The 12,962-nt window shown below is 35.5% G+C and overlaps 1 protein-coding gene across 1 annotated transcript; it reads right to left on the reverse strand.

The window, feature by feature from the left end:
• Positions 1-6,881: 6,881 nt before the first annotated feature.
• On the reverse strand, positions 6,882-7,388 carry LOC148954788 (protein CFDP2-like). Its single transcript, XM_089105129.1, has one exon. The coding sequence runs from the start codon at positions 7,386-7,388 to the stop codon at positions 6,882-6,884; it is 507 nt and encodes a 168-aa protein (XP_088961255.1).
• Positions 7,389-12,962: the final 5,574 nt, after the last annotated feature.

A 12,962-nucleotide genomic window follows, 5' to 3' on the forward strand; every position in this document is an offset into this window, starting at 1 on the left:
CTATTTAGAGGTTTTGGGCCGGGGGTTAGCTGACCTTTTTTGTTTTAGTTTAAGTATAAATATATTTTCATTTTTTGATAGATTTCCATTTATTTTCTGTGAGAAGGCGTGTTCCAATCAATATAAGCATTCGATTTTGTTTATACGCCAGTGAATGGAATTGTTTATTTAATATGTGAGTTTTCTTTTCCCATTTATTCATATTTTTTCTTTTGTTTGTTTAGTATATTTTTTATGGTGATGTAAGAAATTTTTTTGTTTTTTTTTTCGTTTAGAAAGGCTCCCGGGTGTGGGGCCGAAATATTCGGAGTATTTTTGTTTAATTAAGCGTTTTGTATTCACTGCTTCATAGAAATTAAAACCCGTTTTTCTTGTTTAATTTTCTATTTTAATGGTGATTATTTAACCAAATAGAAAGATGTGGTGTCATCTGTAAAATCACGGCAAGAGTTGGTAAAACTGCTGCGTTTACCGATCAAGTTCAAAATTCCCGTAGATGATATGTCAGTATTGTCGTGGTATTTATTGAACCGAACGAAGAATTTTAGCGGCGTCGGGAAATTTTTGGCGTAAAGCACTGCGATTGAATTTAAGTTATCCAGTATTTTGCAGTAGGTTGCATAGGTTGCATCAAGATATGGCTAATTGTAGACAGAGAAAAGCCAAGACAGATAGTCCAAGTAATTGAGAGGCAAATGTTTAAATGGCTGGGGCACGGGTAAATGGCAGGAGTAGTAACGATGCTACTAAACTACTCCAACTACTACTTCAATTGCAACAACATGTAAGGCTGTGTTAAGATGAAAATTTCAAGAAGTATATGAATATACAGTTTATCAAAAGGACATGTCGTCAGTGTTATAGCAAACGCTAATTGCATTAAGTTGAGTACTAACACCACTGCTTTGACCACTATTACAACTATACTTAAGGATACAACGTATTCAGAGAATTTTTAGGGGGGAAGATAAACTGAATCACAACACGCCATCCGTATGCAGGTTGTCAAAATGGCATATCAGCAATATCTTTGGAACAGTTTCGTATGTGAACAAAAAAACTTGCAAGGCTTGTTGTGGGGGATGTTGAACTAATCAAAAGACAATATTTGCATCATAAGACTACTGCTTCTACTCCTACAACTGTAGCGATGAAAAATTTTGGCTGGCTATACTAAATGTAGTACTAAATACTGACCGCGTTAAAGGTGATATTATGCCCAAAGGTCCTGAACTTACACCTTGTAATTTCTCCGATAGCGCCGCTTATAACTAAAGATTATGTCAACTAGGCTAGCGCCGCCCTCAATTAATGGGAGAAAATAGAATATGTAGACATATGAATGTGGCCTCTTTTTTCTCGAGCTATCTGGAGATCAGATTCCTCTGGGAGCGCTACCTTAGAGACATGCGAACTAATTAGCTATCATTAGGCTAGATACGGACATATAAAATGAAATAAACACAGGTAAAAAGCAAGAGATTTATTGGGACTTACATATTTAGGTGCACAGCAGTGAATTACTTCAAACGACAACAATGGTGACTGAGATGCAACATGAAAGAATTGCCAAGCTTGAATGGCCAAAAAATTCTATCTGAATGGTCCTGATTCTGATTTACGAATACTTTTAAAAAGCACTTTTACCCCACTACCAAACGCAGTTCTTTCGTCCTGCGCTGTAAGGACTGGCTTGCAATTGGCTCACGTGGCCTAAGGATGCGAACCTTTCGTCCAATAAATTCTTTTAAATATTTCTGATGATTCAAGCGTTCACACGGTTCTTATCATTTAAACTTCCTTAGAAATATTGTGCGTGGCACCTTTTTTATTGCTCACTGTCTTAGCGAAATCCAAAGCTTGAATAGCGCCGTTCTTTGCCTGAGGCTAATTGTGATTTTTTCTTTCCTGATTTAGGACTTCTCATTTTTGAAACTAGGTTTAACTCGATTAGAGGAAGTCAGAATTATATTTAGAAAGAAGGAACTTTATTTTGGTATTTTAAATACATCGCATTTTACTCATGGTACATAACTATTACTGCTTATTACTACTATATTACTATATACAACTATTACTACTATACGTATTACTGCTGCTACTACTAGTGCTACTAAAGCTAAGGTTACAACTATTAATTCTAGTGCCACTGCTACTACTGCTACTGCTATAACTATTGGTGCTACTACTATTACTGCAACTAAAGCTAAGGATATTAAGACAAAAATTTTGGGTATTATTGAAAGTGTATTGAACTAAATCGTAACGCACTATGCCGATTGTCAAGAGGACGTGTCAGCAATGCTTCAAGAACGGTTGATGGTGTTATTTTGAATTAATACCACTAAATTTACATGCTCCATTTTTTATCTTGAGTTCCAACTGTTACGAATATAAAATTATTAAGGCCATTGTTGTTAATTTTGTTGCCAGAAATTTTGCTATCAGTTCGGTCTCTAGGCAGCCACACACTTTGAGTGAGGCTGCGAGGACTCATCTCTCTTGAAATGTTGGGGCTCCTCCGAAATAAAATAAAGCGCATGTGCCTGTCTCCATGCTTGGTCTTACGGAAAAGAAAAGTGTATGACGTGGATCCAACAGTTGATTTGCATCACGATATTTGTGAAGCAGTAAATTAATAGCCTGCTTTGCTAAAGTTTTTTCTTGTTATTCTTCAATTTTTTCTACCTAGGATTCCTGATTAATTATGCTTAAAACTTTTCCATAGTTTTGCTTCATTAGTTTAACGTGATTTAACCCAAGAAACCCTACATTTGTAATAGAGAGGCTTCATTTGAGCCAGGGCGTGTTTAAGTGGAGAACGACAGATTTTTCATCTAGCAATAGAAAAGTTGAAAACAAATTCTTCACATATCTTGAAAGCTAGTTCTTATTTAAGAGAATTGCTTTTTTCCTTTAAAGTGCATAAAAGACAGCTTTTTGTATTATTTAAAATACAGGGTGTCGTAAATTCCAAAAAAAAGTTGTGTTAGACCCCATTTTTGATAAATTTGTGTTTTCTTGTACATTAGAATCCACTAAACCAGGGACTTGGATATTGTTTCTTATGGAAAAAAGCTCATATGACTTGAGCACTTTTCACATGTTTACTGTAGTACTGATTTATTAAGGGAAAAAACTCTTTTCAGAAAAAACTGAAAAGAGATACAATGCTATCACTATATGAGCTATTTCCACAAAAAAACTGATCTTTACGAAGAGTCCAAGCCTGATAGACGGATATTACGAAATACCGTATTAAATTACAAAAGTTTTGAGCTTCATTTTAAAGAACGGAGAACTTTTAAAATTTGTCGTTTTGGAAGGTAGGGATATATAAATGCAGTTGGTTGTTGCGGAAAGTGGGTAAGTCAGTACCACTGAGGGGAGAGAATTTGGGGTTAAAAAAATGAATAAACAAAATTCAAACGAAACGCTAATTGTCCATTGTAATAAATTTGATATTACTTTCATACATATGAAAGCAGAAGTAGCATTGAAATATCGTTATTTAAAATACCTTTTTAAGAGTAAAACGTGATTGGAAGGCAACAGCCAGTATGCTCAAAATAGTCTAAAATTCAAATAATTATGACTTCAGGGTCGACAAAACCACCCACAGCCCCCAAGACAAGGGCTGTAAGTTATGAAAGCCCTCCATTGTTAACATATATGGTTTTTATGAAAGGGATCGTCTTATATACTTCGGAGAAGGCTCATTCGATTTAAAATCGAAAGTTCTAGCTCAAATTTTTAAATTCAAGAGGGATTGGATGGTAGCCCACCCACCAAGACCTTTTTCTCCCAAATGCTTCCAATCAAAATTTTGAGAGAGCCATTTTGTTCAAAATACTCCAAATGTCAAATAACTACGGTTCTGAGCTTGTTATCCCCCCTCCCCTCCTTTCCCTCAGGGAAAATCCTATTGGTTATGCTGGTTGCCCATACTTAATATATAAAATTTTTATGGAAAATTTTATGGTGGCCGTATAAACTTTGGAAGAGGCTCATTTGATTTGAAATGAAAATGAATACTACTCATCAATTTCCATAGTTTTCAGCCCATTTCCCATCATTTTAACTTCAAATGTTGAATATTTTGAACATTTTCTATCTCTACATTGAAAATGAAAACAGGTCCTGGGCAGACACATATGTTTTCATTCTTATAATTTTGCACAATATGAACGCGGGTGATCAAAACAGGTCTTATGAAATAAGAATTTCTTGCTATACCACTAATAAAAATGTAATAATTTAATATAATTTAATATTTAGTGGATAGTTCAATATCAATATCTAAATAATTTATATTATCTTTATTTTTTCTTTCCATAACTTTTAAAATCATAGCTTTATCTGATTTTTGAAATTTGTTTTAAAGATCAGGTGATTTAGAATCAAAACGTTTAGGTGCAAGTAGGTCACCCATTTGACCTTTAAAATCAATAATGATAACGAGTTTATTTCCATATTTAGTTTTTACACATTTCATTCCTTTAATCGAGTATTTCATTCCAATGTCAAAATTTTATTTCTTGTCTAAATTAATTTAGACAATTGCAATGTATAAATTAGTTCGGTTGTATTTGTCTTCCATTTTCATTTCACTTAAAAGTTTCTCACATTATTAGTTGATGATTTTATTAAACTAATTCCAAACCGAAAAGAATTTATATATTACTTTACTTATTTTACTTTCGGCGGGAACCAGACGATGAACTGTCCTGCCCGGCACCAAAGGATCTTGGGATGACTTCCGACGACCACTTGGACCTGTCGGATGCAGCTTCTCCGGCGATCTTCAGCCAATATTTGTCCCATCTCCGATCGTGTCTCCTGAATCCTCCCCACGGTTCCAGGTCCTCCTTGAATGTTTGCCACAGGTTCTTATTTTGTCCTCCTGGTTTACGTTTCCAGGAGGGGGCTGGTTCGCAGACAAGGACGTCTCGATATATCGTGCCTTCGGGACGGCGCAATGTGTGGCCGAGGAGTTTCAGGCGACTTCTTTTAATTATAAGCGATAGCTCTTCTTATTGGCCACAGCGACTCTTTACTTCACTATTGGAAATCCTGTCCCATCTCTTAATGTGGAGGATGTAACGAAGGCAGCGGTGGTCGAACACGTCCAAAGTTCTCGCATCTTCAGTCTTGATCGGCCATGTCTCGCAAGCATACAGTAGTACTACTCGAACAGTTGCACCATAGATTCTGACTTTTGTTTTGGTTGAGATCTTCCGTCTGGTCCATAATGCTTTTTTCAGACTAGTAAACACTCCCCAGGCTTTTGCTATGCGGGCAGAGATATCTCTTTCAGCTCCGCCATCTGGTGTTATGATAGAGCCAAGATGCTTGAATTCCTCAACGCTTTCTATTGGCTCACCGTCGAGGGTAACTTGGCAAGGAGCAGGTTGGTTGAGAGCCAATACTTTAGTCTTTGCGCCGCTGATGGCCAGTCCGATGCGCTTTGAGACCTCATAGTTATCGTCGATCATGCCATGTAAGCTGTCGGCGGTAGTTTCCAGCTCAGCAACGTCGTCTACGAAGTCCAGATCTGTCAGGGGCTGGAGGAAACCAGCTATTTGTCCGAAGACTGTTCCGCTGTGGTTTCTCATTGCATTATACATGATCCAGTCTATCGCGTAGTTGAATAATATAGGCGAAAGGGGGCATCCCTGCTTTACCCCAAACTCCACTGGAAACTTAGGGGTGTCATTGCCGGAATCACGGACGCAAGTCTCAGTGTCCTTATACGCACTTCGGAGTATCTCAATGATCTCCTGTGGCGCACCATCTTCAGCCATAATTCTCCATAGCTCCTCTCTGATGAGAGAGTCGAAGGCAGTTGCAAAGTCAATAAAGGCGATGAGAAGGGGTAGATGAAACCTGCTGTACTGCTGAAGGATGAGGCAAATCGTCAATATCTGTTCTGGACAGCCTCTGCCTGGTCTGAAGCCTGCTTGTTCAGGACGGGTTAACTTGTCACGTACGTCTTTGAATCGATTCAAAAGAATGACGCTGAAGATCTTCATGACATGGTCCATCAGGGAGATACCTCTATAGTTTCCGCAAATGGCCTTATCTCCTTTTTTATATAGCGGAACGAGGACTGATACTTTCCAGTCTTTTGGGAAGGTCTTTGTCGTCCACACCTGGACAAAAAGGTCGGTTAGGTGGCATAGTAGAGTTGGTGAGGACTTGAACATTTCAGAAGGAATCCCATCCTCTCCAGGAGTTTTATTGTTTTTCATGCACTTCAGCGCTTTTTGTACGTCCGCAATACTTGGCGGATCGAGGTTTACTGCGTAGGGCTCTCTAGCAGCACTCGAGAAGGCAGGTAGGTCGCACGGGGGTTTGACAGGGTTCAGTAGCTCAGAAAAATGCTCTCGCCAGCGTTCCAAGCGTCCTTCTTCTGTTCGGATGAGTTCTCCGGACTTATCTTTTAGTGTGTCAACCGTTACAGGAGCTTTTCCAGTCGCTTCTTTCAGTAGTTTGAACATTTTCCTGCTGTTGTGGCTCCTGGACGCTTGTTCCAACTCATTCGCCAGATCTGACCAGTACTGTTCTCTGTCCTGTTTCAGTGACTGTTTAACTGCTTTGCGGGCTACTTTTAAGGGTTCTTTTGCACCTCCCACGAGGGGTCGCTTCTTCTCAACTAGTTCTATGGTGTGGTCAGAGATCCAGGCTCGCTGTTTTCGTTTTGTGTGGCCAAGCACCTCCTCAGCTACGTCCTGTGTCGCAATTTTTATCTGCGCCCATTCTTCATCGACGAGTGAGAGACGATTCAAGGCTTCGAACTGGTTGCTTAGCTTTAACTCAAAGTCGGCTTTGATTTCTGGGCATCTTAGTTTCGAAACATCGAAGCGCGTCCCTGCCTTCTGTCACTTCTGCCTACTAAGGCGGTGACGGACTTTGCAAGTGAGGAGATATTGCTCGGATCCATTTAAAGATCCTGTGTCTGCTCCTCTGTATACCCGGGCATCTGTGCAGGAGCTGCTCCATCTTCTGCTGACTAAGATGTGGTCGATCTGGGCTTTTGTTACGCCGTCGTTTGAATGCCATGTAACGAGATTGAGTCTCTTGTGCTCAAAGAGAGTGTTTGTGACGCATAGGTTGTTGTATCTGGTTAGCTGTAAGAGCCTTTCTCCATTGATGCATCTGTCACCAACGGTGTGGCGGCCAATAACTGCTGCTCTGTCGGGGTCTACTCTGCCAAGCCGGGCGTTCCAGTCTCCAGCTACAAAGAGCATGTCGCGCCTTGGTGTCTTGTCGATGATTCTTTGTAGGTCATAATAAAAGGCATCTTTGACCGCGTCACTACTGTCCCTTATCGGAGCGTACACGGCGATTATGGTTATGTGGCTAATGTGGCCTCTCAGTCTGATCATGGCGATTCTTGGTGACACTGGCTCCCAAGAGGTGACGCATGATGCAGTAGGACCGTCTATTAGGAACCCAACTCCTTACTGGCCGGTACCATCATTGGGACCCGAGTTATAGAACTGGAATGAGTCCGATTCGGAAACGGTCAACTTTTAGGACAGAACATCATTAAGTCTCGTTTCTGAGAGACAACAAACGTTGATTTTATACTTCTGCAGCTCCCTTGCAAGGAGCAGTTGCGTGGATTCCATTTTGCAGCTGCGAACATTCCACGCGCCAATATTCAGATGTTTTCTTGATCGGGCAGCTTGCATACTTGTCGGGCCAGGCACCACCCTGACCTGGTCGACTCTCACTGTTATCTCGTGTAGCATTTGAGATATCAATATGATCTGGCCAGTTCGACTCTCACTGTTACCTCGTGTAGCAGTTGAGATGTCAATACGATCTTACCCTAGATCAAGGAGTAAGAAGTAGAGGGCTAGGCACTGCTTCTTTCCCCCTATACAAAGAACCTTGCGGGGTTTCCTCAGAGCCCAGGCTGAAGTGAGATCACCAACACCAAAATAAAATGATAACAGCCTGGGGGAGGGACTTGGCAAAAAAAATATAAAATTTCTTATTTTTAAATATAAATTTTGGACTTAACAGACTTTGTACAATATTTATAACTATTTAATTTCACCTGTTTCAAATATTTTTCACAAGAAAAAAATGCTGTGTTTTCCGTCATTCATTTTCTTTTTTAATTATTTCATCATTGGTCAGTTAACGCCATTTATTCATAGCCAGTAATTTTACAAAGAATGAAAAAACAGTTTTATGCTCAGCCTTTCTTTCTGGTATTCTTAGATATTTTTAAAGTATTTCATTCAGAACTGTCCCAAGACTTAAAGAAGCAAGGGGTAACATAGCAAAGGCAGATAAAACCTGAAGCACTAAATATAAATTTATACACTAAAAAAGCATTACTAACATTTCCATAATAATTAAAACTTCTACGATGCACGAATAATCTCTTTTCTATTTCTTCTTCCATTTATATTTTAAGATAAACTTAATTCTTAAAGTTTATCTTTTAAGATAAACTTAAGTTTAGATAAAATTAAATGAAATTCTCTGTATCCATTTCCTTAAATCTTCTTTTTGTATAATCAACACACAAATGACCACAATTCACATTGTTAAAATTTTGGACTTCAGTAGAATGATAGGCAATTTGTTTGTTTGAAGTTTTTAAGTAGTTGAAAATTTCACTTCCGCTTTATATTCCAAAAGAATCATAAAATTCTAAAAATGAGCACTTGGGATCATTGAAATAACCTGTCCAATGCGTCCTAGGCGATCCCATGCAGTCATAATTAATTACACAGAATTCTTTTTTATTGATTTTGTTTGGTAAGTTGTCTTGAGAAAAATTAATTCGAAAATAATGAATATGACCTAATCCATTTAATATATCAATATTTGTTAGCGGTATCATGTGATTTTCGGTTCTTTCTGATGTTCTCAGCTTTTTCGAAGCGAGCATTTTTTGAATTGTGAAATCTCAGCTTCAACAACTTTTCTGGGTCTTCCACGCTGTTTAGGTACTATAACCACTTCTACTTGTATTTTCTTGGATCTACCACGTTTTTGGGGGGCTTCAACAACCACTTCCAATCCAGATCCAACAACTTTGTGTGTACCGGGTAATTTTAAACCTCGAACTTTTGGTAAAGTCCCCAGTAATGTTAAACCTTCACCTTTAGCGTTTGAAGAATCCGTAATTTATCAGAAATTTCTTTCCAGCATGCACCACTTGTTAGAGCAGCTTTACCTATTGCAGCTGCTAATGGTATTAAAAATGGAAATAAGCCACCATTTTGAATCAGTTGATGATATTATACATTTATATAGACGTCCTTGTCCTTTATTTTGCCTTGCTCAGTTTGTTCAATTTGTTTTTTAAGCAATAGTTTAACAGGTTCTTTAGCAACAATAATGTTTTCTATTTGAATTCGGCAATTTTTTTAAACATCTGTTTATTATTACTTTTTGAGGAGGAGATAAATGAATTGTGTATACATTAAAGTCAGCTTTTTTGTTGATTTTGAATTTATTGAGAAGAAATAAGAATGATAATATTGGATGATTTTGAAGTAGTTGTTTACAGGATAACTCATTATAACATCCTTTATTTTCATCTTTATATTTTTCATTCTTAGTCACCTGTCTTTTATGAAGTAATAGTTTAACAGCTTCACGTTCATTTATTTGTGTTTGCATTACTCGTACTTTACATTTTTGTTTTGCATGAAAACACGTTTTAATTTTTGTTTTTGAGATTCTGATAAATAGATTGTATGATATTCCATTTATTAGAGAATTATTTTTATACATAAATTCCAAGGTAAAGATTTTCGTAGAGCTCCTTTCAAAAAACTTCATAGGCTTTATTTTTACTTCAACTTTCCTTTCATTCTCTTTTTAAATACTTCATCAGGATCTTTTTCAAGTATATTTATTAAAAGATTCTCGAAATTTTCTAAGCGATTGGATAACTGCATAAAACCCATTGAGTGTGCCATTAACGTTGAAAAATTAACTGCATCTGCATAATTTTTCTGGTTTGCAACGTTTCTAATTAATCTATTTTCTGCATTAATACCTTCTTTAGTTACTTTTAAGAAATTTTTTACTAATAGTACCTTGTCATCAACTCTAGTCAATATATTGCCAGATGATTGATAAATTTTAGTTCATCTTTTAATATCCTCACTTAGATACCGGTTTGTAAGAATTTGTTCATTGACAACTTCACCCTTGAAAGCGTTTAAAATCATTTTCACATATTGTAAATTCATAGTATCATTTTCTGATTTCGTTACTTGTATACTTCCGATATTCATTTCCTAAGCTTTCAAAATGCATTTAGTATACGCAAATTTATTAAGCGAATATCCAAGTTCTTTATATACTTGAGAGAGTCATCATTTGTTTCCAATCAATTAGTAAAAATCCATGATTCTTTGTTGCTCGCTCTAAGTAGTTGATAAATTTTTCTTTTTTCAAGTCAGATGCATGGTTTTATCTGATTCTATAAATTTCTTTTGGATTGCAACCTTTGAAAAATGCCAAATAGTTACAGTTCAATCGTATAATTTTAGAAGTATGAAATAGCTCTGAGAAATATATATTATTGATGTATTTCGTTTTCTACCTCTCCGAATAAATCTTCAATTTTTTTCTGATCTTTTTCTGTTACAAAATCGTCAAAGATAACTTTTGACACTTGGGATCTAGATAATCTAAATCAATGATATCGCTTTTGTTATTACTCATAACCAAAAGATCCATAAAAGTTTTTTCTTCCAAGACATTCATACTAAACATTAAATCTGTATATTTATCTTCTTCAAGGTCTTTAGCATACAGATAAATTTTTTGAAAGTATAAGTAGTCATAAATCAAGTTCAAGAGTAAATTGGTTTTGCCAAATCCTGAGTTTCCACAAATCCATAGTCGAAACTACCATTGAGGTGCTAGCAAATGTTTATTTTTAAAACAATCTTTATTTTTCCACATTCATATACTTTAATTGGTGCTTTGCCATCCATATACTTTGTTAAAATTTCTGTTAAGTAAAATTCAACCATGAAGCTTACAGCTTATAGCTTTGCAGCTTATAGCTTTGAACTTATAGCTTTGATACTTGTAGCTAATAGCTTTGAAGCTTTGATGCTTATAGCTTTGAAGCTTATAGCTTAACTTTAATTATGGAGCTTAACTTTAATACCTAACTAGCTTAACTATAATACCTTAATTAGCTTAGTATAACTTTAACTAGCTTATATATTAAAGGGGTTAAATCCGCAGTGTACCATGTTTACTTTATTTTTCATAACTTTTCTTTTAGTGTCATTAGATTTAGAGCTTTTTTATTTTGTTGTTCTAACAACATTCTATGTTTGTTTGACCTAAAAGTATACTGAGTTTCTGATAAGCTTTCCACTTTTCCGAATAATACATCTTTGTGATTCTGTAATGTTATTTTATCTTTAACGATATTCGTTTTGTTACCCTTCAATCTTTTCTTTGCTTCAGTTTCATCGTTACCTTCTTTTAAATAAGCGTATGCTTTTGATCTTAAGCCTACAAACTCTGACATTAATATTCCAGATAGTTCATCCTTCATCAAACCTATTACTTTTTTAATAACTGCAGGAAAGTTATAAGGTTTATCTTTCTTATAGTCCGAAGTATTAAATTTTCTTCGAGGTCAGCTTTAATCTCAATAAAAACCTTCTGTTCTAATATTTTAAATAAAACTACCCGTGTCCATGTAGCATAAATCAATGTTCTCATTATATTTTGGTTTCATGCCTTCATAATGAAATTCATACGTCAGTAACTTAGATAACTCTAATATAGCGAATCCGATACAAATAGGTTTATTTAGATTTACTTTTGACATGGTCATTCTAGATACTGAAAATGTATCGCTAAATATGATTTTGGATCTAAAGTTATTTTTTTAAGTTATTTGTTGTCTTTTTCATCACTAGTGATTATTTCAGTACTAGCTCTTTTTCTAATATTTTCCATGGTTTTCCCAAAACAAAAATTATTCATTAATTTAAAAAAATCTTTCTTGAAGTCAGTCGTTCCCTTTTGTCGTAATCTATTATTATAATTCATATATTCTTTTAAATAGGGTGACTCAGTTAATGCTAGTATTCTATGTACTTTTTTCAATAATAACCATATGTTAAGTGAAATTCTAGATTCTTATACTGCACTACATAATTTATTTTATTATTTAAAGTTTACTTTATTGGGGATTTACTATATCCCCATTGTACCGTGTTTACTTTATTTTCCAAAACTTTTCTTCTAGTGTTATTATATCTAGAGCTTTTTTATTTTGTTGTTCTAACAGCATTCTATGTTTGTTTGATCTAAAAGTATACTGCGTTTCTGATAAGCTTTCCACTTTTCCGAATAATACATCTCTGTGATTCTGTAATGTTATTTTATCTTTAACGATATTCGTTTTTTTACCCTTCAATCTTTTCTTTGCTTTGGTTTCATCGTTACCTTCTTTTAAATAAGCGTATACTTTTCATCTTAAACCTACAAACTCTGACATTAATATTTTAGATAGTTCATCCTATATCATACCTATTACTTTTTTATTAACTGCAGGAAAGTTATAATGGTTATTTTTCTTATAATCCGAAGTATCAAATTTTTCTTGGAGGTCAGCTTTAATATCTTCATAAAAATCCTCAGTTCTAATATTATAAATAAAACTATCCGTATCCATGTTGCATAAATCAATGTTCTCATTATATTTTGATTTCATGTATTCATAATGAAATTCATACATCAGTAACTTGGATAACTTTAATGTAGCGAATCCAATAAAGGTAGGTTTATTTAGGTTTATTTTTTGACTTGGCCCATTCTAGCTACTGAAAGTGTATCGCTAAATATGATTTCCAACCTACAGTTATTTTTTTTTGTCGTTTTTCATCACTAGTGATTATTTCAATACTAGCTCTTTTTCTAAAATTTTCCATGGTTTTCCCAAAACA

The sequence above is a fragment of the Artemia sp. Qi Xiang Cuo genome, chromosome 2 (genome assembly GCF_049724085.1).
Source record: "Artemia sp. Qi Xiang Cuo chromosome 2, ASM4972408v1, whole genome shotgun sequence".
NCBI classification, from domain to species: Eukaryota; Metazoa; Arthropoda; class Branchiopoda; order Anostraca; family Artemiidae; genus Artemia; species Artemia sp. Qi Xiang Cuo.

Coding starts and splice junctions, on each gene's coding strand:
- LOC148954788 (XM_089105129.1), bottom strand. CDS start 7,388: ATGATCAGACTGAGAGGCCACATTAGCCACATAACCATAATCGCCGTG.